Source organism: Peromyscus eremicus, chromosome 8a, assembly GCF_949786415.1.
Source record: "Peromyscus eremicus chromosome 8a, PerEre_H2_v1, whole genome shotgun sequence".
Lineage (NCBI taxonomy): Eukaryota > Metazoa > Chordata > Mammalia > Rodentia > Cricetidae > Peromyscus > Peromyscus eremicus.
Window position 1 is genome coordinate 56,327,049 of NC_081423.1, and position 28,000 is coordinate 56,355,048.

The 28,000-nt window shown below is 42.0% G+C and overlaps 1 protein-coding gene and 1 long non-coding RNA gene across 3 annotated transcripts in view; one reads left to right on the forward strand and one right to left on the reverse strand.

Moving 5' to 3' along the window:
• Zzef1 (zinc finger ZZ-type and EF-hand domain containing 1) overlaps positions 1-28,000 on the forward strand; it is a 131,534-nt gene that overhangs the window by 12,302 nt on the left and 91,232 nt on the right. Inside the window, exons 2-9 of the mRNA XM_059271136.1 lie at positions 8,649-8,793; positions 12,634-12,828; positions 14,271-14,442; positions 15,247-15,446; positions 17,899-18,109; positions 23,421-23,537; positions 24,381-24,559; positions 26,819-26,917. Coding sequence (XP_059127119.1) covers positions 8,649-8,793; positions 12,634-12,828; positions 14,271-14,442; positions 15,247-15,446; positions 17,899-18,109; positions 23,421-23,537; positions 24,381-24,559; positions 26,819-26,917 — 1,318 coding nt within the window. The remainder of the gene's footprint in view (positions 1-8,648; positions 8,794-12,633; positions 12,829-14,270; positions 14,443-15,246; positions 15,447-17,898; positions 18,110-23,420; positions 23,538-24,380; positions 24,560-26,818; positions 26,918-28,000) is intronic.
• Positions 148-27,999, reverse strand: LOC131917365 (uncharacterized). Of its 2 annotated transcripts, none has more exons than XR_009380666.1 (3): positions 27,881-27,999; positions 22,852-22,940; positions 148-427 (listed from the first exon to the last, which is right to left on the reverse strand). It is a non-coding gene; the product is annotated as an uncharacterized LOC131917365 (long non-coding RNA). The 2 variants fall into 2 exon arrangements; XR_009380665.1 differs by lacking the exon at positions 148-427 and adding an exon at positions 14,439-14,549.

Here is a 28,000-nt window from a genome sequence, read left to right on the forward strand (position 1 = left end):
TGGTCTTTTAAACACATATACATACATTAAAACATGTGTTTACTAATATGGAAAGTACACAGATACTTTTTCTTCAAACAATATTCTTTTTTAAATGTACTTTATTTAAATTACATTTTTATTTCATTTTTTTTATGTGTGCATGTGGGAAGTACATGTGTGTACATGTGGAGGTGAGAGGACAACTGTGAGAATTGGTTCCTTCCTTCCACCATGTGGGTCCCAGAGATTGAGCTTGGCTCATCAGAATTGGCAGCAAGTACCTTTATTCTATGAGCCGTCTCTCCAGCCTACCTAATTTTTTGTAGTTAATGATCTTCAGTTTTCCATGTCTGTTTAATCACATACCCAGTCCGTATTCAAAGTTATCCAGTTGTTCAGACAATCTCATTCATGGTTGCTGTCTCCAGTGTGTATAAAATGTCACCTAAAGGAGAGGAAACATTACATTGCTTTTTAGAAGGGGGCTGCAAAACTGGGTGTGATAGTGCAGGCCTTTAGTCCCAGTGTCCAGCAGATGAATCTCTTAGTTTGAGGCCAGCCTGGTCTACACAGAATTCCAGGCTAGCCAGTGCTACATAATGAGACTCTATCTCAAAAAACAAAAATGTGTCGGGGTCAGAGGGTGAGGGTGGGAGTGCTGGCAGGATTCAGTGGGTAGAATTGCTTGCTGCTGGAGCCCGATGACCTAACTTTGATCTGCAAAACAATAACTAAAAAAAAATTAAAAGTCCTCGTCCATTCCATGCTTGAAGTAGATACTTCCACTTTTTGGTTTTTAGTTCACCTTTAATTCCAGCATTCGAGTGGCAAAGACAGGTGGATCTCTAAGACTTCAAGGCCAGTATGATCTACATAGTGAATTCGAGGCCAGTCAAAGCTACATAGTGAGACCCTGTCTTAAAAAAAACAAAATTGGAGGGGGCTGTTTTCACTAGTGATATGTGTGCAGTGCCCTGTTCTCTTTATCTGGTGTCTTATATTCCCAAACAGTTATTTTTCAGCAACTTGACTATTTCCTGGTTATTCATCATGTTATCACTTACCAAATAACACGCTTATATCACTTCTTTGAGATTTAAAAAATGTATTTATTTACTTTATATGTATTGTGTGTGTGAATGTATATCTGTGCACTATGTGTGTGCAGAAGTCCAAGAAGTCCAGAAGAGGTGTTGGAATCCTTGGAACGGGGGTTAGAGATGGTTATTAACCACCATGTAGGTGCTGGGAATCGAACTCAGGTCCTCTAGAAGAGCAGCCAGCGCTCTTAATCAATGAGACATCTCTCCAGCTCCACTTCTTTGAGTTTTTTCTTTTCTTTTTAATTTATTTAACTTTTATTTATGTGCATTGGTGTCAGATCCCCCAGAACTGTAGTTACAGACAGTTGTGAGCTGCCATGTGGGTGCTGGGAATTGAACCCGGGTCTTCTAGAAGAGCAGCCAGTGCTCTTAACTGCTGGGTCATCTTTCCAGCCATTTTGAGGTTTTTTTTAGTATTGGGTTCCATCCATTTTATTCCAGCCACAAAGGAGATGAGCCCTTGCCCTTCCTGACCTCACATGCACACCTGCTGTTCTTGGGATGGTATCAGTTTTGTTTGGGTTGCCCTTTGATGTTTGCATAACAAAGATTAGGTAAATTTTTTTTCAGTAGCTGAATTCAGGAGTATCCCAGTATAACTTTCCCTTACTTAGAGATCTTTTTACTTTTTCTGGTGTTAACAATTGACTTGGTACTTTAAAAAAAGATTTTGCTGTGTGAGGGATCAATCCAGGCCACCTTCTGTGTGCTACGAAAGCACTGATTGCTGTGCCCCAAATGCAGCCCTAGTACTGTTATCATCCTTAATTTTTAGGTCTTTAATCGTTAGTTGAGCTACAGATTCTCTGTGATTTGTCTAAACGTCATCAAACAAAAATGGTCAACATATTCTGACACATGGATATTCTATCAGCAGCTTCTTTGATTTTTGAGGCTATATTACTATGTAGTGTTGGCTGTCCTGGAACTTACTGTGTAGGCCAGGCTGGCCTCAGACTCATAAAGCTCCACCTGCCTCTGCTTCCCTGGTGCTGGGACTAAAGGCATGTGTTACCATGCCTAGCCTACCTTCTTAAAAAATATATTTGTGGGACTGGAGAGATGGCTCAGCAGTTAAGAACACTGGCTGCTCTTCCAGAGGACCCAGGTTCAAATCCCAGTACCTTCATAACAGCTCACAACTGTCTGTAACTCCAGTTCCAGAGGATCTGACATCCTCACACCATTGCACATAAAAAAATAAAATTAAATAAATTATAAAAAAAAAACCTTTTAAAAATATATTTGTATTTTATTTATGTGCATTTGTGTGAATGCATGTTATGTGTGTAAAGGAGTCCTCACAGACCAGAAGACAGTGTTGGATCCCTTGGAACTGGAGTTACTGGTGATTGGTGGCCACCTAGGTGAATGCTGGGAACCAAACTCAGATCCTCCGGAAGAGCAGCAAGTGTCCTTAACCACTGAGCCACCTTTCCAGCCCCAGCTTTCTAGATGTCTTTCTTTTCTTCCTTCCTTCCTTCCTTCCTTCCTTCCTTCCTTCCTTCCTTCCTTCCCTCCCTCCCTCCCTCCCTCCCTCCCTCCCTCCCTCCCTCCCTCCCTCCCTCCCTTCCTTCCTTCCCTCCCTTCCTTCCTTCCTTCCTTTCGGTTTTGGTTTGTTTTTGGTTTTTGAGACAGGGTTTCTCTGTATAGTCCTGACTGGCCTGGAACTCACTATATAGACCAGGCTAGCCTTAAACTCACAAGAGATCCACCTGTCTCTCCTCCCAAGTGCTGAGATTAAAGGCGTGGGTCACCATCACCCAGTTCTTTATTTTTTGAGACGGAGTTTTACGTGAAACTCTGGCTGGTGTTGAATTCACAGAGGTCCACCTCTTCCACCTCTACACCCTGCTCACTTTGTCTTCTTAAAGGAACATTTTCCCTAAGCCTTGTGATGTGCTGTGAGGTGGATTTGTTACCCTCCAGATTGCTGTACTGTGCCTCAGTCTCCACCATGCTGAGGATTCCTTTCTGTCTTGGTTGGATTCTCTTCTTCCTGTTCTTGTGCTCTTCCGTCACTCTGGTTCCAGTCCTCTAGGCACCTTCTGAAAAGGCAGCTTTTTTCTTTCTTTTTTCTTTTTTTGAGCATGTATGTATAAGAATGTCTTTATTCTACTCTCACATTATCATGGCTGAGTATTGATTTCTGGGCTAGAAAGGCCCCTCCAAAAGATGCCTTCTTCCCACCGTCCTCTGTCTCCACTGTGTCCACTGAACTGGTCCCTTTCTGATTCTTGACCTTTTACTTGGAAACTCTTTCTTCCTCCTAGAGATAAGAACTTCTCTTTCCCTCATTGTTAGGGCATTTCTTCTCTTTTTTTGAGACAGGGTCTCACTTTCTAGCCCAGGCTGGCCTTAGACTTAGTCTTCCTGCCTCAGCCTCTCAAGTGATGGGATTGCAGTTGTGTGCTGTGGTGCCTGGCTCCTGTTAGGAAGTGTCCTTGTGGTGCACTGTCGGTCATTATGTAGGTCATTCTGCCTTTGAATCGTCAAATGTGCGTGCTTTGGTGTGGGGAAGTCTACATCGTCACTGTTGTGATTCCCCCTGCTGCATTTGGTGTCCCATCTTTCTGGAACTCATGTCGTTTCGAAGTTGACCTTCGAAGTCAGTCTTCTAAATTTTCCTTTTCCCTCCTAGTTTCTATCATTTCTTCGTGTACTCTACTTTCTGGTCCCTTTGGTAATCTTTACTTTTCAACCTTTGTAATGGGAGGTTTTTTCCTTAGTTTTTTGAGACAGGGTCTTAGTGTATAGTGTAGCTCTGACTGGCTGGTGCTTGATGTTTAGTCCCAGCCTGGCTTCAAACCCATAGCACTTGTCCTGCCTTAGTCTCCCAAGGGCTGAGATTATACGCCCAGGTAAGATTCTATTAGTAGCTCAGGACAGCCTGGAACTCAATATATAAGTCGGGGGCTGGACTTGAACTCCAGAGCCTCCTGCCTTAGCCTTCTGAGTGCTGGGATTACAGGCATTTGCAGCACACCCAGCAGGTACCTAAGCTTCAGAAGTGTTTGGGAACGTTCTCACTCTCCTGTTTCTAGCAATAGTACCCTGTTCTTTTTTTAAATCTCTCTTTAGCATTTTACTTATTATTTTTATGTGTATGGGTGTTTTGCAGCATTTATGTATACAACATGTGTGCAGTGCACAGTGGAGGCCAGAAGAGGGCATCAGATTCTCCTGGGACTGGAGATATAGACCGTTGTGAGCTGCCATGTAGGTGCTGGGAATTGAACCCTGATCTTTTGGAAGAGCAGCCAGGTGCTCCTAACTGCTAAACAATCTCTTCAGCCCAGTATCCTGTTCTTTTGTGGTTGCAGTATTTACCTTTCTCAGGTACTGGGTGATATTTGCACAACGCTGATTATACTAATACCCACTGAACTGTTCATTTTAATAGGGTGGATTTTATGGGAAATGGGATAGGCACCTCAGTAAAGCCAGGGTTAAAATATCTTTAAGCATTTCTGTGAAGATATTAATCATTCTTTTGATGTTTTCTTCTCCCTGCATACTCTTTGTTTTCTCTTCGTGTTTTGTAGTAGGTTTTTCTCAAGTGTCTAGTGGTTCTGGGCTATCCACTCACCAGAGAATGAGGGACTAGACCCAATATTCAGGATACAGAGACAAGAGACTTAGTAGGTGTTTGAGACTAACTTGAGCTACATAGCAAGTTTCCAGGCACTATCTCAAAATAAAACACAAATAACAGTAAGAATGACAGACTAGAGCTGGACCTGGTGAGCAGGCCTGTAATCCTCCTGCTCAAGAGGCAGAGGCAGGATCACAAGTAAAAGACCTGCCTGTGCTACAGGTTCAAGGTTAGCCTGAGTAAGACTCTGAAGGGATGGGGATGGGGTGGGGTGCTTAAAAGCCTAGATGCTCTGTGCGTCTGACTATGGCTGTAAGATGAATTGGCTGGGCACTTTTGTGAGGTGATTCTGTGTCATCTATTCTCTTAGGCTTATCAGCTTCCCCAGGGAAGACCCTTCTGTCTCCTTCTGGAAGGATATGAAACTGGATGCTAGCATTCTAGGAGCCCTGGAGAAGGTTGTGCTTAACCATGTATTTAGCAAGTAGACACCAACCTCCCATTTTCAGTGTGACATTCTCACTTTCAGCTGTGCCTGCCTTTTTCCAGTCTATACTCTACAACTCTCTAGAGATCAAGTCCTAGGCCTCTGCTAAGATGGAGGAAGAGAATCTCTATTTTTGTTTGTTTGTTTTTAATAAATGGGAACTTTTAAACATAGGATGATGGAGACAATAGTGAACTGATTTCCTATATACTTTAGCCAGTTCAACAAGTACCAACTCAAGGCAAATTTTATTTGATCTAAATACAATCAACTTTCTCTTGTCCAAATTATTTAAAAGCAAATCTTGACATATTTTATCTGTCATTGTGCATTTTTAAAAAAAGATTGATTTATTTGTTATTTTATTAGTATGGGTGTTTGCCTGTATGTGTGTATACACACCATGTGCATGCAGTGCCTAAGGAGGCCAGAAGAGGGCATCAGATACCCTGGAACTGGAGTTATAGATGGTTGTAAGTTACCATCAGGTGCTGGGAATAGAACCCAGGTCCTCTGTAAGAACAACCACAAACCTGCTGTTAACTGCTGAGCTATCTCTCCAGCCCCACCCATAATACTACTATTATTCTTTCTACTTAAAAGCAAACCAACAAAACCCCAGCAATTCTTTAAGATGATTGTTGACCCAATAATTTCTAACTGCTTTCTAAACGGGCTTTTCACCAGACACCTCCACTCTAGCAGGACCTATTTCTACCAACTCCAAAGTTTTTGCAAGACTTCTGCAGTGTAGGGCTTGTGTCGCTTCTTTGACTCTGCCCTCTGCCGCACACACAGATTGTACCCTAGGCTCAGGCCAGCTTAGCTCCACACCTGCTGTTGTCCTTGGTGGTTGTCCCATGGGGTCGTTTACTGCAACTGTGCTGCACTTTCACCAATAGCCTCTCCTGGGCCCCTTTCAAGGACTCCAGCCCTGCCACACAGTGCCAACCAAGCCTCAGTTGCTCTTCGTGACCTCTTCATTCTTCATGCCTTCAAAAAACCAGTACCACCTGATGACTCTTAAACTACCAAGTTCAGCTGCCAGCACAAGGTACAACCTTGGCCACCTCTGGGACACAGCTTCTGTGTGCTAATTCTGTGGAAGTTAGTCTCAGAAGATTCTGCCTAAATGATGCTGCTCTCTTAATCGCTGCTAATTTTTCAGCTCCAACTGACTAGCATCCATTGTCCTAGCAAAGCAAAGGTTTCACTTTAGTGGTTCTGATAGCTTGTTAATCACAGCCGATCCTTCATCCCCACCTGACCAGAACCACAAATTCTTAACTCAGAATTTGTAATGGCCCAATTGAGGCTTTGAGTGACCCTCAAACTTCCCTCTGGAACTTCACTAGCCAGGCCCCCATGCTCTGCTTTTGAGAGACTTTTGGTTTTAAAAGAGACGTACTGTTTTTATAAAAAGACTGAACTTTTAAAGTGTTTGAATTTGTAAGACTGTGGGACTTTTTAAGTTTGTAAAATGTTTTTATATCGTGATATCAATATTAATGGGTGATTTGGGGAATGAACAAGTAAGGAAAGGTTGTGGTTTAACAGTGATGTGTGTGAGTTGACAAGATGTCACTTGTGCTGGCTAGTTTTGTGTCAGCTTGACACAAGTGCTATCGTCATTTGAGAGGAAGAAATGCCTTCATAAGGCTGGGCTGTAGGCAAGCCTGCAGGGCATTTTCTTAACTAGTGATTGATGTGGGGGGCCTAGTTCAATGTGGGGCTATACTTGGGCTGGTGGTCCTGTGGTCTATAAGAAAGCAGGCTGGGCAAGCAATGTAATGGCTTAGAGTAATCTAGTAAGCAGCACCCCTCCATGGCCTCTGCATCAACTTCTGCCTCCAGGTTCCTGCCCTGTTTGAGTCCCTGTCCTGGTTTCCTTCAATGATGAACTATGATGTAGAAGTGTCAGCCAAATGAATCTTTTGCTCCCCAACTTGCTTTTGGTCATGGTGTTTTATCACAGCAATAGTAACCCCAACTAAGACACTCCCACTTACCATTTTCCACTGTAAAGATTCCATGGTCTGCAGATGTGGTGCAGTGGTAAAGCAATTGCCTGGTATGAGCAAGACCCTGCGTTTAATCTCTAGAACCACCTCTACCAACACACATACCCCACAAAAACCTGTTCTCCACAGGGTATAGGACAGAGCTCTCCTCTTGTACATTGTACTTCAACTAGTGTAATCTTTGATCCTGTTCACTTTTTGAATAGTCTTGGCAGGCTGAATAGAGGCAAAAATAATGCTGTGCTCTCCTCAGAGTTTCTGGTTACAAATGTGGGAATCTGTATTTGTTACTTTTGAATATTGTACTGTTCAGATAGCTGTGATGGGATGGAAATGGGAGCATCGTGCCCATCATGGAACCTTGGTGGGTTATTTCCCTGTTTCATGGAGCAGAGGAGTAAAGAAAGGGGACAGTTTTGAGGAAGAGAGGCTCATGTGGAAAGGTCAGGTCAGGAGACTCTAGCAATGAGGAGGTATGTGAGTGCATGTATCCACAACAGGACAGAAAAACCAGAGCACAGGAAGTGAGACTGGGTGAAAGGACAGTTCTGTGAGGACATCTTGTAGAATGTGATGGGTCAGAGGTTATAGATTAGAAAACGAACATTGTTCTGCTAGTGGCTTTACATTGTACAGGACTCTGTTCCTGTGTACCTTGTCTAGGCAGCAGCTCGTGAATGTGAGAACTCCCTTATTTTTCAAGTCAGTAAGCTCAGATACACACAGCTCTAGGGACAGACTAGTAGTCAAATCAAGTCCCGTGCTGAACCAAGTTTCCCAAATCATCCAGTATGGGCAAAGGGTGTGGTCCACATTGATTAAAAGTAATGAAGCAGTAGACCAGAGTAGTACTTGTGTTGAGTACCCAGTTCTTTCACATTTTTGCTTTGTGTTTGACATTGTCTGTACTTTACATCTCTTGTTGCTATGACCAGATTTCCTGTCAAGAAAGGACTTAAGTGGGGAAGGTTTGGAGGGTTTGTTTTGATTCAGTCTGAGAAAGGCTACAGTCCATCCTGGCAGGGAATACCTGTCAGTAAACACATGAGGTCACATTAAGTCTACAATCAGGAAGCAAAAAATGAACAGAAAGTAGGGCCAGGCCTGTAAAGTTCAGGGCCTACTCACAGTGACCCACATTCCACAACCTTCCAAAACAGCAACACCAGCCAGTGGCCAAATGTTCAAACACATGGGCCTATAGGGGACATTTTCTATTCAGACCACAACAATTTACAACTATTGAAAAATTTTGCAGTGAATACTTTCTTCTGAAATTATTTGGAGATATCAAAGAATTACTGCCTTGGAGGAGAAATGATGTTGTAAAATTACGCATACATATATCTTACAAAACACAAAGAGCCTACTATCCTGAATTTGTTTGTTCTTTGAATGAAATATACATATACACATAAACACACACATATGTGTACATATATATGTCTCTTATCTTGTAGGCCTTTGCCCAGTTTGATGCTGAGGGAGATGGGACAGTTGATGCAGAGAATATGTTGGAGGCCCTCAAGAACTCCAGTGGAGCCAATCTGCAGGGGGAGCTGAGCCATGTCATCAGACAACTACAAGCCTGCTCCCTTGTTCCAGGTAGGTGCTCACATGAGTCCTGAAGGCTGAAGATGTTCTCTTAGAACCAAAAAGTTTTCAGTTACTATTAATGGCACTTAGGCTAAGCCTCATTGGCTGTTGGCACTGCCACACACAAAGCTTAGAACCACAATGAGCTTTGTTGTGCTTTAGGTGCTGAGATTGGCCCAGCTGTGGTGCTGTGAGTTCCTCTGAAAGCATTTATTAGACACATGAGCTGGACAAAATTAGTGAAATCGACACTTTCATTCCTCAGCAGTGATGACTGGGCAGTTTTCTGTTTTTCTGCCCCTTGGTCAAGAGGCTGCCTTCCAGTAGATCTGCTTGTTTACTTCCTTAAGAAGCATGCCTGGCCCATGCTGCATGTTCTCATAGCATCCTGCCTCTCTCTTCTGCATCACTGTTCTTTTCTTTTTTCTGTTTTTTTTTTTTGCAATGTGATATCATTGTAATAAATAAACTGATTTCATTTTTGTCTGTCTGTCTTTCCAATACTGTGAACTCCATCAGAGCAGTGACCTTCTCTTATTTTGGCTGTGTCCTCTCATTTTATTTTGGGCATGTATTAAACATTTTACTGTTGTTTTCTAAAGCTTTTACTTTGAAATTTTAGTAATTTTTGTAAAGTAAGAATTGCTAAAAATTAAGCCATGGTGCTTCTACCTGTTGTACATTTAAAAAATATTTGCTTTAATTTCTTTGCTGATTTCTTTTGTTTTCTTTGTGTTCATGTTCTTGTATTCTCTCTCTCTCTCTCTCTCTCTCCCCTCTTTTTCTCTCTCTGCCTGCCCCCCCCCAATGTGTGTACTGAGGATTGAACCTAGGGCCTTGTACGTGTTAGGCAAGTACTGTACATCACTATATACCCAGTCGGTCTGTGTGGTTAGATGATTTCCTTGGTGACTCAGACTTATGTAAAGATAGCATCAGAATAAATTTGCCCTTAGTTTTTTTTCCAAGTGAGATGACAGTTCAATTTGAAAGGGAAATAGCATTGTACATCATTTGACCTAAGAACTTTGCCTGCTCTGTACACCAAGTGACAATACTTAGTGTCTCTAGGCAGGAGTAAAGGCAGGATAGACTTGGCAGACTGTGAATCTGATTGCTGTTGAACCCTCTGACCTACTGCCAAGTGATGTACTGAGCCAGGGAAGGATAATGTCTGCATCTTAATGGAGAATGAATGTTTTGTTTTCTTTCATTATGTAATTCTTATAGGGCATTGTAGGTAGCCTATACATAGTACTGTTCTTCCTAGTGTCATGGCAGTTAAGATGAACTTTGAACTTCATTTAGCTAACATATCATAATATTTATAGTCACTCCCACCTTTGCATTACAAGTATGTGGGTGGCATTATTTGGATTCCTCAGATTATGCATATGTGCATTAGTGTTCTGAGGATCACATCAGGAACTCACCAATGCTAGGCAAGCATTGTACCCCTGAGCTATCCCCTGAGTCTCAGAGGAGTTTTGCAGGTGGGTAGGGAAGGGAGTTCACCAGTAGGTGATACCTGCTGCACTGGGTGCCTGATGGAGGAAAGGGGTGTTGGAGAAAGACCAGAGTCCAGATCCCCAAGTGCTCACATAATATACACTCATCACTTAAAGTTTTCAACTCAAAAATATGTAGTAATATCCAACATAAGAGAATTGTCACAGTCTCAAGCCTTTGAAAGCTGAGGTCATTTCTGTGATGACATCGAATAGTTTCCTAGTCCTCCTCTCAAATGTCTTTCCACACTGAAATTTGTTCTTGTTGTATCTCACTGTTGATGCATTGAATTCGTTGAAATCATTCCTTTGCAGAACCTTTCTAAAACTGAAAACATTTTCCATTACAGAATTGCTCTGGATGTGTGCGAGTGCATGTGCGTGTGTGCATGTGTGCGTGTGTGTGTGTGTGTGTGTGTGTGTGTGTGTGTGTGTGTGTGTATGTTCGTGTTCAGCAGCCTGCTGTTTGGTGTGGATTCTGAACAAATCCATGCAGTCTCAGCAGCCTCATGGATATGAGGCCTTGTCCGCCTGTGGGAGTAGGTGGGTGTTGCCTAGATTTTAAATCTTTAGAAATCAGCTTCTCTGGGGTTTGAGTAGGGCATATAACCAAAATAGGCTACTTTAAGCACAAAATTTCTTCTTAGCCTATTGCTTTATCTAAAAAGTTGCTTCATAGTTTTATTCTCTTCTAATGACACAAGTTCCCTAAAGACTGGTGGGTGATACCTTGATCTGAGGCTGTTTACATATGTCTCTTGAACTTGGGAAAATTTGTCAAATAATACCATTATGTGAACTTTTTGTCATACATTATGACTCATTTAAAAAGTGGGGATAAAATAGGACACCAAATCTACAAATATGTCTCTGCTTCCAGAGAAGCTGCCATGCTTATTCTTGCTTCACCTAACCTGGTGCTCCTGTATTATAGTGACCTCAGGTTGAGACTCATTAGTTTAGGTTGTAATGTGTTGTTGGTCGTTTTTAGTCTTTTACTCTTTGACTCTTTTGGAGGGCCTGCCACCCAGCTCCCAAATAAATCACACAGAGACTTATTATTTCTTATGAATGCCCGGCCTTAGGTTGGCTTGTTTCTAGCCAGCTTTTCTTAAATTATTCCATCTACCTTTTGCCTCTGGGCTTTTTCCTTTTCTTACTTCTGTGTATCTTACTTTCATTCTTACTCTGTGACTGGCTGAGTAGCTGGGTGGCTGGCCCCTAGCATCCTCTCCTCTTTTTCTTGCTCCTTGATTTCTTCCCAGATTTTTTCTCCCATTTATTCTCTCTGCCAGCCAGCCCTGCCAATCCTTTCCTGCCAAGATATTGGCCATTCAGCTCTTTATTAAACCAATCAGATGTTTTAGACAGGCAAAGTATCACAGCTTCACAGAGTTAAACAGATGCAACATAAACAAATACAACAGATCTTTGCATCATAAAACAAATGTTCCACAGCATAAACAAATGTAACACATCTTAAAATAATATTCCACAACAATAAGGAGCCAGTAAAGGATTCTAAACAGTGGCAAGTGTGTGGCCTGTGTCATGTCTTCATAAGGTTACTTGGGATAATGGTACATGAGAGGTTGGTGACATTTGGGGAGTCACTTAGAGCACCCAAGTGGGCATCTGAGCAGGAGTGTTGAGGTTGAAGAAAAGATGGAGGAGCAGGCTTCAAATGAGTCATGCATGGGGGAGAAGGACTTAGAATGGCAGGAGGAGCATGACAGGGGAGTGGAGGAGTGTCCCCACTCTGCCTTCTTCTCGATCTCTTGTGAGTCACAGGAGCTCCATTTCCACCCTGTTGTAAAGCAAGGCTGCCTGGACCTTTGCCACCCCTGGACAACATACACCTTGTCATATTGTGAGGGCCAAGAGAAACAGTATATGTCAAATACCTTACATCTCATAAAATTCTTCCAGAAACTGGCAACAGCAGTGGATGTTTTATTGTTAGGACCTAAGCATAAGCACTAACTTCTAAGGGATTAACACCCTCTTCTGGCCTCTGCGGGCACCAGACATACACACATTGCACATATGTACACAAAAGCAAAACTTGTACATGTAAGATAAAAATGACTATATAAAAAAAGATTTATTTTTTTTCTAACTGCTAAGCTATCCAGTCCCTAAAATAAGTTCTTAAATTGAGATTGCTACTGGTTCATTTCTTTAAAACCAATTTATATTTTTAAATAGTTGAAGCTCAGAATTTCAGTAAAGTTAGTGGCTGCGTTTACTTTAGCCACTTCAGAGGGAGTAGCAGGCACAGGATTTGGGAACTGTTGTGGTGGCTTCATGAAAACATCAAAAATGAATTTTATGTCTTTAGGTTTCATCGACATATTTTCAGAGTCAAAGGAGGGCCTTGGTATTCACTCATCAATGATATTGCGCTTCCTGCATCGCAATCGGATCTCTAGCATGGTGATTCCCTACCCAATGCTGGACCACTGCAATAACATGTGCACCATGCGATCATCAGTTCTGAAGGAGTCTCTGGATCAGCTGGTACAAAAAGAAAAAGGTATGTACATGAGAGAGTCTCCTGAAAATACTCTCCCATTATTTCTTCTAATGTTTAGTAATAGAGTGAGCCAGTTCTCCTTTGTGCCTGTATTTCTGAAAATACATAACCAGTTTGTAGCCTAAGAATGTTCTCCCTGCCCCTTGCCTGTGCATGTCTGATGACTTGAGTTTGATCCCCAGAATTTGTATAGAAGGCCAGATACAGTGGTACACATCTGTATTCCCAGCATTCCAGTGTTGAGGTGGGAAGCACAGACAGGAGAATCAGCTGGAAGCTTGTAGGCTAGCTAGCCTGAGTATCCAGTGCAACAGGAGAAACAAGAGACCTTGCCTCTCAGAAAGGTGGAAAGTGAGAACTGACTCTTGAAATGTATTGTCTGACCTCCACATAACCACCTCTACTCATCAGAGGAAAAAAAAAGATTAGTGGGGTATACTGTATAAAACTTTAAAGTTTCTCCCAGCTAAAATATAAGCAGTCAAAAATAGACATCCCAGGAGCAAAATATGTTTTCTAGCATATTAATGACCCATTGTTTTCTAGCATATTAATGACCCATTTGGCTGAGCTTTTTTTTTTTTTTTATAACTGTTCTTGGTCAATTACTTAACTCTTTCTCCACATCAGTAAACATCCAAGTAAATATTAGTTATTTTAGGTGCATATGTATGTATACACTACAAATGTATAAACAGTAAATGACTTGATTTTTCAAAAACAGGCTATTGCTGGGCAGTGGTGGCACATACCTTTAAAACAAGCATTTGGGAGGCAGAGGCAGGTGGATCTCTGTGAGTTCAAGGCCAGCCTGGTCTACAGAGCAAATTCCAGGACAGCCAGGACAGAGAAACCCTGTTTTAAAAAACCAAAACCAAAAAAAAAACCTAAACAAACCAACCAACCAACCAACCAAACAAACCCAGACTATTAACCAGGAAGAAAATTGGGAGAGGGTAGGACCAGAAAATACTCAGAATTTGTAAGTGGCTTCAAAAGCCTCATTTGGGCCAGCAAGATGACTCAGCAGCTGAAGGCACTTGTGACCAAGATTGATGACCTGAGTTTCATCCCCAGAACCCACATAGTAGAAAGAGAAAATCAACTCTTGCAATTTGTCCTCTGATTGTCCTTACCCGCACATGCACACACACTACTTCAAATAAGTAAATAAATATGATTAAAAAATAAAAGCATAATTAAAGAAATTTAAGTGCAAACTACTCATCCTTTGGCATAGCTTTATAAAGATAGGAGTGATTTGGCATCATGGTGTAATTAATGAGAGATGGGGCAGTCATTGGGCAATGGGGTTTTTGGAAGGAGCCTTTTAAGGAATGTTTGATTTTGCTGCCAAAGTGTTAAGCATGTTTCTGTTAGATATTTTAAATGACCATTTTTTCCCCTTTGTGAAATAGCTAAGCTCTGGTGTTTTCCTGCAGAAAGCCCTGGAGACCTAGCCAGAAGCCCAGAAATGGATAAACTCAAGTCGGTAACAAAGTGCTATGCTTATATAGAAACATCCTCCAACCCTGCAGACATCTACAGGATGACAAACGGAGAAACATCATCCTACTGGCAGTCGGACGGTAGTGCCCGATCACACTGGATACGGTGAGTAGTACATGTTTTATTCTTTCAAAATCTAGAATGTGGCCTGAGGAGATGGCTCTTCCAGGTGGTACAAATAGAAATCTTCACCTTGTTTCCTCTTAGCTCACCTATAAATGAGAGGCATACTCAGTTTTTTTAATGCAGTTTAAAATTGCTTCTTGGCTAGTAAAGGATTTTATTAGAATGCTCATGTTGTCCATTCCTGCTTATACTAATTCTTACAAGGAAATATAAGATTAGTCTAACAGAATGGCTTTGTAGAGATTTAGGGAGGTCATACATACAACCTTTGAATACATAGCTAGCATCTCTGGTTAGTCATTTAGAAATCTATCTTAGCCAGGTGATGGTGGCACATGGGATTAAAGAATCCCAGCACTCAGGAGGCAGAGGCAGGTGGTTCTCTGTGAGTTTGAGACTAATCTGGTCTCCAGAGCAAGTTCCAGGTCAGCTAGAGCTATACAGAGAAACTCTCTGTCCAAAAACTAAAAAAAAAAAAAAAAAAAAAAATAGAAATCCATCTTTACATATACCAAATAAAGCCGGGCAGTGGTGGCGCACACCTTTAATCCCAGCACTCAGGAGGCAGAGGCAGGCGGATCTCTGTGAATTCGAGGCCAGCCTGGGCTACAAAGCAAGATCCAGGACAGGCACCAAAACTACACAGAGAAACCCTGTCTTTAAAAAAAAAAAAAAAGAAAAAAAATATATATGAAACAAATGGAAGGTCCAAAGATGGGGCCTGTGGCTCCACCAGCGCTTGGGCCATGCAAACATGGGTGGTTTCTGTGCTCTGTTTTCCAGTTTGAAGATGAAGCCAGATGTCGTGCTTAGGCATCTGTCCATTGCAGTGGCTGCCACTGACCAGAGCTACATGCCACAGCAAGTGACAGTGGCTGTGGGAAGGAGTGCCAGTGATCTGCAGGAAGTACGAGACGTGCACATCCCTAGCAATGTCACTGGCTATGTGACACTGCTGGAAAATGCCAACATCAGTCAGCTCTGTGAGTCCAAGAGGAGTGGGTGAGGGAGGGTGGTGGTGGTGATCTTTGCTAAGTCTTAAGGCCTCTGAAGTCTTGAGATTTGATTTGCTTCTATTACACCCAGAGCAAAATCACCATTATTTTATCTATTAAGTAATTCTAAAAACTATAGAAGAGTAATGAAGCTTTTTTGTAATTAAAAGTGTATTGTTATTTTCTTACTCGAAAACTAGCAAATATGGACAAACAAAAAATATTCAAAATCTTGCTACACAGAGGTTGTCAAGTCACAGCTGCTTTGGTGTGGCTCTTTCCAGACCACTTCTTGTGTTTATGAATTTGTATGTGTGTATTTATACATACACACATATAAAAAGCACTCTTTAATAAAAAAAATAGAATTATATATATTTACATGTAGTATACATAGCATTTCCCAAAGATTATAATATTCTGCTCACATTCTTTTGTATTTTTATTGTTTATTGTTTTTTGGGGTTTTTTTTTTTTTTTTGAGATAGGATCTCACCATGTAACTCTGGCTGTCCTGGAACTGTCTGTGTAGTTCAGGTTGGCCTCGAACTCACAGAGATCTACCTGCCACTGCCTCCCAAGTACTGGGATTAAAGGCGTGTGCTGCCATGCTAGGCTCTTTTTTTTTTTTTTGGTTTTTCGAGACAGGATTTCTCTGTGTAGTTTTGGTGCCTGTCCTGGATCTCGCTCTGTAGACCAGGCTGGCCTCAAACTCACAGAGATCCGCCTGGCTCTGCCTCTCGAGTGCTGGATTAAAGGTGTGCACCACCACCACCGCCTGACTCTCTTTTGTATTTTTAATGTGTTGACATCTCATATAGTTGTAGGTGGATTTTACTGTCCTGCAGCCAGCTTTCAAATCATGATATGGAGACTTATTATTAATTATGAAAGCTTGGCCGATAGCTTAGGCTTGTCCCACTAGCTCTTTTTTTTTTAATATTTACTTATTTATTATGTACGCAATTTTGTGCCCACATGTATGCCTGCATGCCAGAAGAGGCACTAGCTCTTATAACTTAAATTAACCCATTTCTATTCATCTATGTGTTGCCACGTAACTTGTGGCATTTATCTGTCCTCCTGAATGTCTTGCTCCCTATCCCTCTGGCTGGTGACTGTCCCTTCTTCTTCCCAGAATCCTCTCTGCCCTGAAAATCCTGTCTAACTATTGACCATTCAGCTTTTTATTAAACCAATCCGAGTGACACATCTTCACAGTATTCAAAAAGATTATTCCACAACATATAGTGTGATGCCTTTTTTTTTTTTTTTTTTTGGTTTTTCGAGACAGGGTTTCTCTGTGTAGCTTTGCGCCTTTCCTGGAACTCACTTGGTAGCCCAGGCTGGCCTCGAACTCACAGAGATCCGCCTGGCTCTGCCTCCCGAGTGCTGGGATTAAAGGCGTGCGCCACCACCGCCCGGCTATGATGCCTTTTTTTAAGAGTTATAAAAATCTCTCAGTTCTAACCTACCCTTTATTCTTGGACATTTATGTTTTTTATATATATATATTATAAAGTTGTTCGTATATAGCATTTTGGAAATAACAGTCTTGAGATATTTTTTTTCTACCTTTATTTCATTTAGGGAGCCAGAATGCTTCATGTCTTATTTCTTTTAATGCTTTCCTGGGCTGAAAGTGCTTTTACTTTGCTCAAAGGAACTGAGGCTAGGGAGCTAGTGTCTTTGTGTCTCACCCCTACACAAAGAAATAGTAATGCTTGTAGAGTAGAAGCTCTCTGCCTTAGGCTGTGGTGCTCTTCCTCTAAGATGTGACCTTTCAAACGTCTTCCCTTCTTCAGCCGCCTAAGCAGTTTTAACATCTGAAAATGAATCATGTCTGCATCCTCTATTTGGACTTGGTTGTTAAAAAGACCTTCTCACAACTGTCTATAAGTCAGATACTGAAACAAAACTCTAGAAAGAAGCCGGGCGGTGGTGGCGCACGCCTTTAATCCCAGCACTCGGGAGGCAGAGCCAGGTGGATCTCTGTGAGTTCGAGGCCAGCCTGGGCTACCAAGTGAGTTCCAGGAGAGGCGCAAAGCTACCCAGAGAAACCCTGTCTCGAAAAACAAAACAAAACAAAACAAAAACAAAAAAAACAAAAAAAAAACTCTAGAAAGAATTCCAGAAATGTTCAAACCATACATTATGTGAAAGTTTATAAATTCTGTGTAATTTTCAAAATTCATAAAGTTCTGAAGAAGTTTTATTATACCTCATTCCTAAGTTTACACATTATTCTTATGATTTCTCAGATTCGTCAGTGTTTTTGTGATAGGTTAATTCTATGCTAGTTCCATTGCACACATAATTTATTTCTGTTACTGAAATATATCTTTACAATTTTCTATTTTGCTTTTAGTTGAGAGCCTACCATTTCCTGCCCCTTTAAAGATGTGACTCTACTGCTGACCCTGTTGTTTGTGCTCCACAGATGTCCAGATAAACATAAAGCGCTGTCTTAGTGATGGGTGTGACACTAGGATTCACGGTCTGAGGGCTGTTGGCTTTCAGAGAGTTAAGAAATCGGGAGTCTCAGTCTCTGATGCCTCTGCAATCTGGTACTGGTCTCTGCTGACATCTCTGGTGACAGCTTCAATGGAGACAAATCCTGCCTTCGTCCAGACAGTGCTGCACAATACTCAGTAAGTCACTCTGGTGCCCATACTGTCAAGGTGGGAGCATCTTGACTAACCCTGCCTCAGGGCTCTGCTCCACTCTGATTGATCTGACTTTGTAGACTGAGGAAGTGTCTGTTCCACCCTCTGCCCCGCTAACACAGTTCCTCCAGTGTCTTTCTTCATTAACTCATTAGTTCCCTGACCTGAAGTCAGCCATGCTATCTCTACTCTTTATTCATCGGGAACAGTTACTCATTGTGTAACATTTACTATTAGACTATTTTCAAATGTTGGTTCTTGTTTTACCTGTACACACTCAAGTGCTTCTGTAAGACATCCTCATTTTGTAGATGAGGATCTAGTGATCTTCCAGAGTCACACAACCAGCCAGAGATGAGTCAGTGTGGATCTAGGTCTTTGGACTCCCATGTTGGGAGCTCTTTTCACTAGTGAGTTAAAGATTTTCAAAGATACTTATTTATTCTCTTGTTGAAGGGGCCCCACAGTCAAGTAGCAACATGTTGAACAAAAGCTACAGCTTCCTCCTAGCACTGGGGAGGTGTCGGTGGGATTCCTGCAAGTTTAAAGTGAGTCTCCTCTTCATGGAAAGTTCCAGCCAGCCAGAGCTACTTAGTAAGACCTTGTTTTTTAAAAAGGTAGTTCTGTAGTAATGAATTGCTAGTGTATTGCATGTGGGTTCAATAACAGAATGTATCATTAGTATCGCTCTCAAGTGTGGGCATGAAGGAGGCATCTAGTATTTATTCTCCTGTCCACTTTTGAGATTAGTGTTATTTGTACAACTTTCAGTAAGTGACACTACTGCCGATGCTGACTCTGTAGGGAAGGGTGGCCACCCCCCCCTCTTTAATCCTGTCTTAAAATCATTTGTATTGCTGGGTGTGTACACACAGTGTACACATAGACAAACAGGCACACAAAAATAAAAACAAAGATTTTTTTTAAAACTGTGGTTTAGAGTGGTGGTGCACAAATTTAATCCCAGCACTCGGGAGGCAAAGGCAGGCAGATGTCTGAGTTCAAAGCCAATTTGGTCTACAGAGCTGGTTCCAGGACAGCCAGGGCTACACAGAGAAACCCTGTCTCTAAAATCATTTTTATTAAACCTTCTAAACTTAGGGAAACATGGCAAGAATAATCAAATTTTATCCGGCCATATGGGAGTAATTTGTTACCCTGTTGTTCCTGAATACTTTAATAACATGCTCCCTATAAACATTTCTGAAAACCACCAAATGAGGACATTAATATATGTGTAACCCTAAAATTCCATTTGGGTTTTTCAAGTTGTCCCAATAAAGTCCTTTAGCAAGAGGATCTAGTCCTGAGTTGTATTTTGCATTTCCTTGGCATACCTCTTTAGTTTCTCGAAGTCTAGAACATTTCCTCATTCTTTCCTTGACTTTAATGATCTTGACTGTAGAGTTCCCAGAGTTTTGCAGCACCTGGCTTTGACCTACCTTTTGTGTCCCATACCTTCTGTTTGACTTATGTAATTTTTTTTATTAGATTTTTAAAATTTATTTACTATGTGTACGGTGTTCTGCTTGCCTGTATGCTTGTAGGCCAGAAGGCCAGAAGAGGGCACCAGATTTCATTATAGATGGTTGTGAGCGACCATGTGGTTGCTGGGAATTAAACTCAGGTCCTCTGGAAGAGCAGCCAGTGCTCTTAACCACTGAGCCATCTCTCCAGCCCCCAAGTATGTAAATCTTTTCTGAGTGTTTCCTAAAAGGTTCAAAGCCTATGCAAAACTTGGTTGTGGGAAGACTCAGAAAACCATGTCCTGTGACTAGAAATTGCTTTGGCATTTTTCTCTTTGGAGAGCTTCAGATAAGAGGTTTGGGTATGCAGAAATTGACTTGCTAAGGTATAAATTGTATAACAATAAAGAAAAATTTAAAAAGTCAGTCAGTTCACCAGAAGCTAATTGCCCTTAGCTGCAAAGGCTAAAAATCATCCTTGAGTTGACCCTGTTTCTTCCACAGACCTATATGAACCAAACATCCAACACAACACTTGACCCCTCTGAAAATTACAAGTCAGTTATTTTGAAGAGTGCCTATGATTCTGGTGCATCTGATGTCTCATCACAAACAGATTTGGGTTTTTTATTTCATTTTGCTTGATTGAGAGTCTTACTGTGTAGCCAGGCTAGCCTGCAACTCACAATCTTCCCAAGTGCTGGCATCCCAAGTGTGTGCCACCAGGCCTGGTTATGTTTTGTATCTTGAGCAGGAATGTCCTAGAAGTGGTTCTCTGCTCTCATTGCATTTCATCTGGTAGCACAGCTGCAGTTGTCCTATTCTTAGAACTGCTGGGTCAACTTTGACCTTTGCCAGATTTTTCAACTCTAGAATTACATTTTTCTTTATAATTGATTATTTGGTAAGGAGGTGCTTAATGGCTATGTAAATCCCACCCCTATGAAACTTTCTGTTTATATTAGTAAGGATTCACAGATCCCTGTTTTTATACACTGACTTAGAGTTAACCACAGTTTTTTGTTTGTTTGTTTTTCTTTTAGTTTTTCAAGACAGGGTTTCTCTGTTTAGCCCTGGCTGTCCTAGAACTCTCTCTGTAGACCAGGCTGGCCTTCAACTCACTGAGATCCACCTGCCTCTGCCTCCTGAGTGCTGGGATTAAAGACACGCACCACCACTACCCTTAACCACAGTTCTTAAAACATCTTTGTTTTTTGTGTGCCTGTTTGTCTCTGTGTATACCACATGTGTGCAGTACCCGCAGATGCCAGGAGAGATTCTTGGATCTCTTGGAACTGGAGTTGTAGGCAGTTGTAAGCCACCCAGTGTAGGTGCCAGGAACCAGACCCAGCACATTGACAAAAACAGCAAGTGCTTTTAAGCCCTGAACCATCTCTCTAGCTCCAATCACAGTTTTGATGCTCACACAGTCCCGGATTTGGTTGGTGGCAACCCCTTCAGTCTGAGTTTGTGTGTCCTTTTGTATTATATCTCTATTTATTTCTATCTGTCTGTCTGTCTAGCTCCCCATTGTTTTTAGAATTGTCATTATAAACTAGTTCCCTTTCTTCACCTTTTTCTTTTCAGATAGGGCTGTGCTATTACTGTCCAAGCAAAGTCCTTGGAGAGTGTTATTTTGAAACTCAGCTCATTGCTGTAAGGTTATTACTTCTCCCAGGTCCTTTCAGTAAACACAGCCAGTAAACTCAAATTTACATTAAAATAAAACATAGGCACATACATATATTCACACTTATATTTCTGCATCTCTAATACTAAGAACCAAATGTACATGAGTATTTCCACCTCCAATTCAGCACCATGGGATCTATTGTAGTTTTCTGGTTTTGGATGTGTCATTTCTTCCTCTAATAGTAAGAAGTGGCTCCTGTTGTTTCTCATGCATTAGCTTACTTATTTCCTTAGTCTTCCTCTATACAACCAGGTTCCTTGCCCCTGCCCTTGCAGACACCCTCCACATGTCCTTTCCTGCTGCAGTGCCATTAATTGAGCCACTGCTGTGAGCACCCTTGCCCAGGTGCCTTTTTGTCCCTCAAGTTCCTATACCCTGTGTCATGCCACCCTCCTTATTCTGATTGGCACCTTTATTCCATTACTGGTCTGTCCCTTTGTTGCAGATACCTCACTCACTCTGCTCAGGCTCCATACCCAAGTATAGGCCACCCACAGCGCCTCTGTCACCCACAGCTCCACCAGGGTGCACTGGGTTTCCAGGAAGGGAGAGAGAAAGAGCTTTCTATCTTAGTTTTTGTTGTTTGTTTCTTTGCTTGTTTTGAGAAAGGGTCTTTTACATAGCCCTGGCTGTCCTGGAACTCACCATGTAGACCAGGCTGGCCTTGAATTCATAGGGACCTGCCTGCCTCTGCCTCCTGAGCACTGGGACTAAGGGCGTGCGCCACCACACCCGGCCCCATATCTTTTTTTTTTTTTTTTGATGATGTATCAGTTTGTTGCAAAATATTTCTGCTCCATTGTCTTAGTACATATGCAATAGTACTTTCTTTTCCCCTGACTTTTAAAGATCAGTTATCTAAAAGCATTACAAAATAAAAAATGTGCTTTGAGGAGAAATAATTACAAATATATTTAGGGCAAAGTGAATGTTTACTTGAATGGGAGAAAACGAATCCCATAAATGACTCTGTGATTTTGCCTTTATGATACCTGCATCTGAGCATAGTTGCCAGCACAGCTCCAAATGACTGGCAGGCAGGCAGGGGAAACCAGAGCAGAGGGGAAGCTGACATAGTGTTAGGATGCTATATGGTCTGTATTTTGAAATGCAGAAAAATTATCAGGCATGGTGACATACATCTATAATTCCAGCGCTCCTGAGGCCAGGCAAGAGGATTGCCATGAGTTTAAGCCCAGCCTGGGCTACATAGCAAGACCCTGTCCCAAGAAAAACAAAGGGCTGATACTTTGCTAGCATGTAAGAGGCCCTAGGTCCATTCCCCAGGACTGCCAAAAACCAAATAAACAAATAAAAACCCTCTACCCAAAATAAATAAAATAAATAATAATAGACTAAAGAGATGCCTTAGTGGTGCATATGCATGCACACAAAAATAAAAATGAAATCTATAAAAATAATAATAAAGGATGATCAAGTCTAGAATTTTGGGGGTGGGTTCTTTGTTTGAGACCAAGTCTCACCATGTAACCCAGGCTGACATCAAACTTGTGATCCCCCTGCTTCAGATTATATAATTCTGGTGTGAGCCACCATGCTTGGCTTACGATGTTTTTGTGCGTTCCTGGTATACCTTCAAGTGTTTCATGGTTCACCCACATACTCAGTGCACCATTAGCACCCAGTCAGTGATCACCTGTTAAATAAATTTAAAACAAACATTAAGGTAGAAGGCCAAAAGACCACAACAGGCACAGGAAACATGATGGTGCTGATCTCCCCAGGAATCAGTAAAATTTGTGACACCTGTTTAGATGCTGTAGCTCCTCAGGTCCTGGTACAAAGCAAACTTTCTCCTAAACCACACAGCTCTATCTTGGGGCCAGTTTTCATGCGTCTGTGTCTTTTATTCTTAGCACTTAACTTGAGTTCCAGGGAGCCAAGGAAGTTTTTACACAGTGGGAAAGAACTCTTCCAAAAAAGGAAAAAAGTGAAACCCTGCTAAACCGCTTAGCATATGACTATTGGGGACACAAGTTTAGTTTATATTGTGCACCAGGCTCTCCACAGGAATACTCTCTACTAGCTCAAAAGATTCTTCAGCACAGAGTTGATGATGTGCTTTCGTCTGCTGTCATGTCTGGCTTTGCTCTGATTGCACACGTTACTTCCCTAGGAAGGCACTGCAGCACATGCCACCACTGTCCCTCTCCCCAGGATCCACAGACTTCTCAACTTTCCTGTCTCCCAATGTTCTGGAAGAAGTGGACAGCTTCCTCATAAGGATAACTAGGTAAAATCAAGGATGCTGAGGTGAACAACTTGTGTGGGGAGGGCAGATATGCTCATTCAATTCTTAAGAAAAATTTAGAAGAATGTTTCCCCAAATAATGACTCATTTCTAGTAACCAAAGAGAAAGTGAAATAATCCATTCTAATTTAATTAACCCTGGTAACCTCCAATATCACCTGACTTTAAGAATTGGGGTGCAGAGGAAGTTGGTCTCTGATTTATTTAGAAGAGATGTGTCCAAGTCTAAGATGCAGGCCTCTTAATTCATTCTTCTCCCCAGCCTGTGGCCTTCAGTCAGCTTGCTTACATGCAGGACTAACAAGCCTAGTTGCCTATAGAACTGGGAAAGGGTGCCTTGGCAACTTGATAGAACGGAACACTTGGTGTGAAGATAGTTGGCTCTCCACAGCAAGCCCTCAGGACATTGACCATTCCCTGAGAGACACAGATAGCTTTAAGTTTCTGTTATGGCGTGTTTGGAAAGACAGAGAAGTGTATCTAAGAGTTTTCGTGCTTCTCAAGTAATACAGTGTCAGCTCTGTATCCAGCCCAGCTCATTCCCAAGGGTTCCTGATGGAGACTGGCTGCAGTAGTTCATTTATCTTTGGCTTAATAAATTGCTCTGTATTATTAAAGTTTCAAAGGTAGGATTTAATTTTCTGACCCTTGGGTTGATTCCGCTTTTCCTTGGGTTAGATTAAGGATTTTGAAACCGCATTTCTGGTAAACATCTGGACAGCACATGACTGGCTTATTTTACTTATAGGGATTGATTACATAGGTTTGAGCTGTCTGGGTTTTTGTCTTTTAGGAAGTGAAAAGTTTTTTGCTTATTCTTTGTAGCTGCTGTTCTACTCCAGAGGTAGAACTGACTCTTCTGGCTTTTGCACTAGCAAGAGGAAGTATTGCCAAAGTGATGAGCTCTCTGTGTACCATCACTGACCACTTGGACACACGCTATGATGCCTCATCCCTCATCTCATCCATGGCATCTGTCAGGCAGAACCTGCTCCTGAAATATGGTAAATGACCTGGGCATGATGGAAATGCTAGCAGTGGACAAATCAATGCTACCCTTTCCAGGTGCCCTTTGGCCTCTTCTGGTCTTTCTGGATAGTGTGTAGGCTGGGTTGTAATAGTAGTGCCCTGGTCCCTGGATGAGCACATCCTCTGACTACTAGCTTTTCTCTGGAATTGATAGGAGAAGGAGGGTATCCATGGGTCATTTATGGCATGTTGGCAGAAGACATTCAAGTATCCCCTGATGGTTCTTAGATTTTCTAGTACAATGACTTGGGTTATTAGCCATTTTGAGCACAGCCATCTTTGGTGAAGTGTGTGTCATCGTGTAAGTAGAGAGACTTGGGAAGTTAGAGCATTTCTCATCTGGAGGGAGGGAGCTCACTGAGACCTGGTGCAGAGGGATCATTGCACCCACAACTGGCTGCTCAGGAACATGTGTATGCCTGCCATTGCTTTCCCTGCGTAGGCCCATCTCAGCACTTTGTTGATGACCTAGCATAAGACCCCAGTACATCTCAACCCAGTTCCCATAAAGCTGTTCACAGTGATTGCAACCTGGCTGTGAGGAGCAACGGATTTGTCATACCAGCCTCTGGTGGCAAAATTGTCTTCACTAAGTTCAGTGATTGATCTTCTTCAGTATTAAAGGCATTACTGGGATATTCCCACCGTGATGTTTGCACAACATAATACAACTTGATGATTTATTTTATGTTTAACTTTTAAAGTTAGACAATAGTCATATAAATCCAGTTTCTCTCTACACTGGCAAAGTCTCTGGAGAAACTGTGGGCCAAGAACAGGCATGGCTGGGTAGGAAGTTGAGGTGGCATCTTAAAGTGTTTTCAAGAAATGTTTTCCATTCATATTGGGGTTGTTGGGATAGGGAGCAGAGGAAAGATGAATGTGAAAAGGACTGCACATGACTAACAATGATTAGTTCTGAGCTATTCTAGAGGTTACTAGGTATTTGCTATTTTCTTATTTTTTTTATTTAGAGACAGGGTCTCACTATATATCTCTGGCTGGCCTGAAACTTGATATGTAGACCAGGCTGGCCTCAGAGTCACTGCCTTTGCCTCCTGCATCCTGGGAGTAAATGTATGTGCCACTGCATCCAGCTGGTTATTAAAAACAACCATTTTTCAGTTCGTTGTAGCAAAATTTGATTTTTTTCTTCAGACTTTCCAATTTTGCTTGGATTTATTTATTTATATTATATTTATTATCATTGTATGATATGGGGATGTGCACATATGCTACAGTGCCTGTGTGGAGGTCAGAGGACAGCTCTGAGGATTCAGTTCTCCTTCCTCCATGGGCTCCAGGGATGGGCTCCAGGGATGGGCTCCAGGGATGGGCTCCAGGGATGGGCTCCAGGGATGGGCTCCAGGGATGGGCTCCAGCTCTTTAGATTTGCCCTCATCGAGCTGTCTTCCCACCCTCCCGCAGATAGTTCAAAGAGAGCTGAAACATATATACTTAAATACACTTCCAATCAAACGGACTTTTTACTTCAAACAGTATCCTAGGAATCCTTCCATATGTTGAGTCTATAGTATTAATCTATATATTGTGATGTTTGTTTCTGAAAAGTGATTTTTCTAGAGACTGCTCCTTAAACTAACTCAGAAACATAGGCTATGCTTTTTCTCTTTCAGGAAAGCTCATAGTGGTAGTATCAACTTTTGTCTACTATTACCATCCTATTTGACCTTTTATTTATCTATTTAAAATATTTCAAGGTTTATTTTTATTATTCTTTACTTATGTGAGTGTAGTGTGTCTTTGTTTGGGTATGCGTACATGAGTGCAGACACTCTGGAGTCCAGAAAAAAAGTATCAGATCCCCAGGGCTTAGTTATAGACAGTTGTGAGCCATCTGATGTGTGTGCTGGAAACTGGGCTCAGGTTCTCTGGAAGTATGCTGAGCCATCTCTCAGCACTTCCTCCCCCAGTTTTTTAAAATTACATTTGCGTGTGTGTGTGTGTGTGTGTGTGTGTGTGTGTGTGTGTGTGTGTGTACCATGTGAGAGTCAGAAACAGCTTGGAGGAATCAGTTCTTCTTTCTTCTTGCACTGTGTAGATCCTGAGGATCAAACTTAGGTCATCAGATTTGGCAGCATCTTGCTGGCCCCTACTTTGCCTTTTATACATGAAAGCTTTAGCAGTCTGGGTGGGCATAGGCCCTACATTTCTGCCAGTTTTATCTTTTTGTGGACCTAGCTTAAAACTTGCTCTATCTTTTCTTTGGTTAGGTAAACCTCTCCAGTTGACTCTTCAAGCTTGTGATGTCAAAGGAAAAGAAGATAAGTCAGGACCTGAAAACCTCCTTGTGGAGCCATGGACAAGGGATGGTAAGTGCTAGATGATCTATTGCTAGTATGCATAGGAGGCAGCTATGTGAACTCACTCTGACCTTGAACATTTTCAGATGTTGGTGTTTTGGGTATGTGTGTGAAAATAAAAAATTTTAAATGTGTATTAGTGTTTTGCCCATGTGTATGTATGTGTACTGTTTGTGTGCCTAGTGCCCTAGGAGGCCAGTTTGAGGGCATCATACCCTCTGAATAGTTGTGAGCCCACATGTAGGTGCTGGGAACAGAATCTAAGTCCTCTGTAAAAACAGCAAGTGCTGTAATTACAGTCGTCTCTTCTGCCCCTAGATGTTAGTGGATTTTGTTGTTTTGAAACAGGGTCTCACTGTGTAGCCCAGGCTAGCCTTTTTTTTTTTTTCAATTTTTTTTTTTAAGATTTATTTATTTATTATGTGTACAGAAGAGGGCACCAGATCTCATTACAGATGGTTGTGAGCCACCATATGGTTGCTGGGAATTGAATTTGGGACCTCTGGAAGAGCAGTCGGTACTCTTAACCTCTGAGCCATCTCTCCAGCCCCAAGCTAGCCTTTAACTCAAGGCAGTACTTACGTACTTTCCCTCTCTATCTTGGTGGCCACCTGGTCAGTGCTTGCGTGTGTCTCTTTCCTGTTCACTGTAATGCTTTGAATCTTATGATTCAGTGAAGTGGGATGTTCTAGTGGCTGTAACCACTGGCCTGGCCTTCCTGCTGTAGATTTGGTTTTGCTGTAGCCTTCCTTGGAGGCTGCAGGCTTTCATTTCTTCAGCCTTGCCCTTTCCCCTCCTGTTTCCACCAGTGAGGCTCCCCATTACACCTCCTGTCCTTGGGGACCTCTCAAGAAATGGACTTTGCACAAGATGGTTCCTTACACTCCTGAGCTCGTAGCCTCCCCAAAGAGCTTTCCTTCACTGAATCTATATATCTTCCACACTGAAATCCACAGTAGGCCATTAACTTACCTGCCACCCAAAGATGGGGGTGTGGTGGGATATGAGAAGAAGGTGGTGGCAGCTCTTTGCCCCTTAATCATCCCTTCACCCAACCAAATCAAATGGCTTTGCAAAAGATCCTCTGCATTT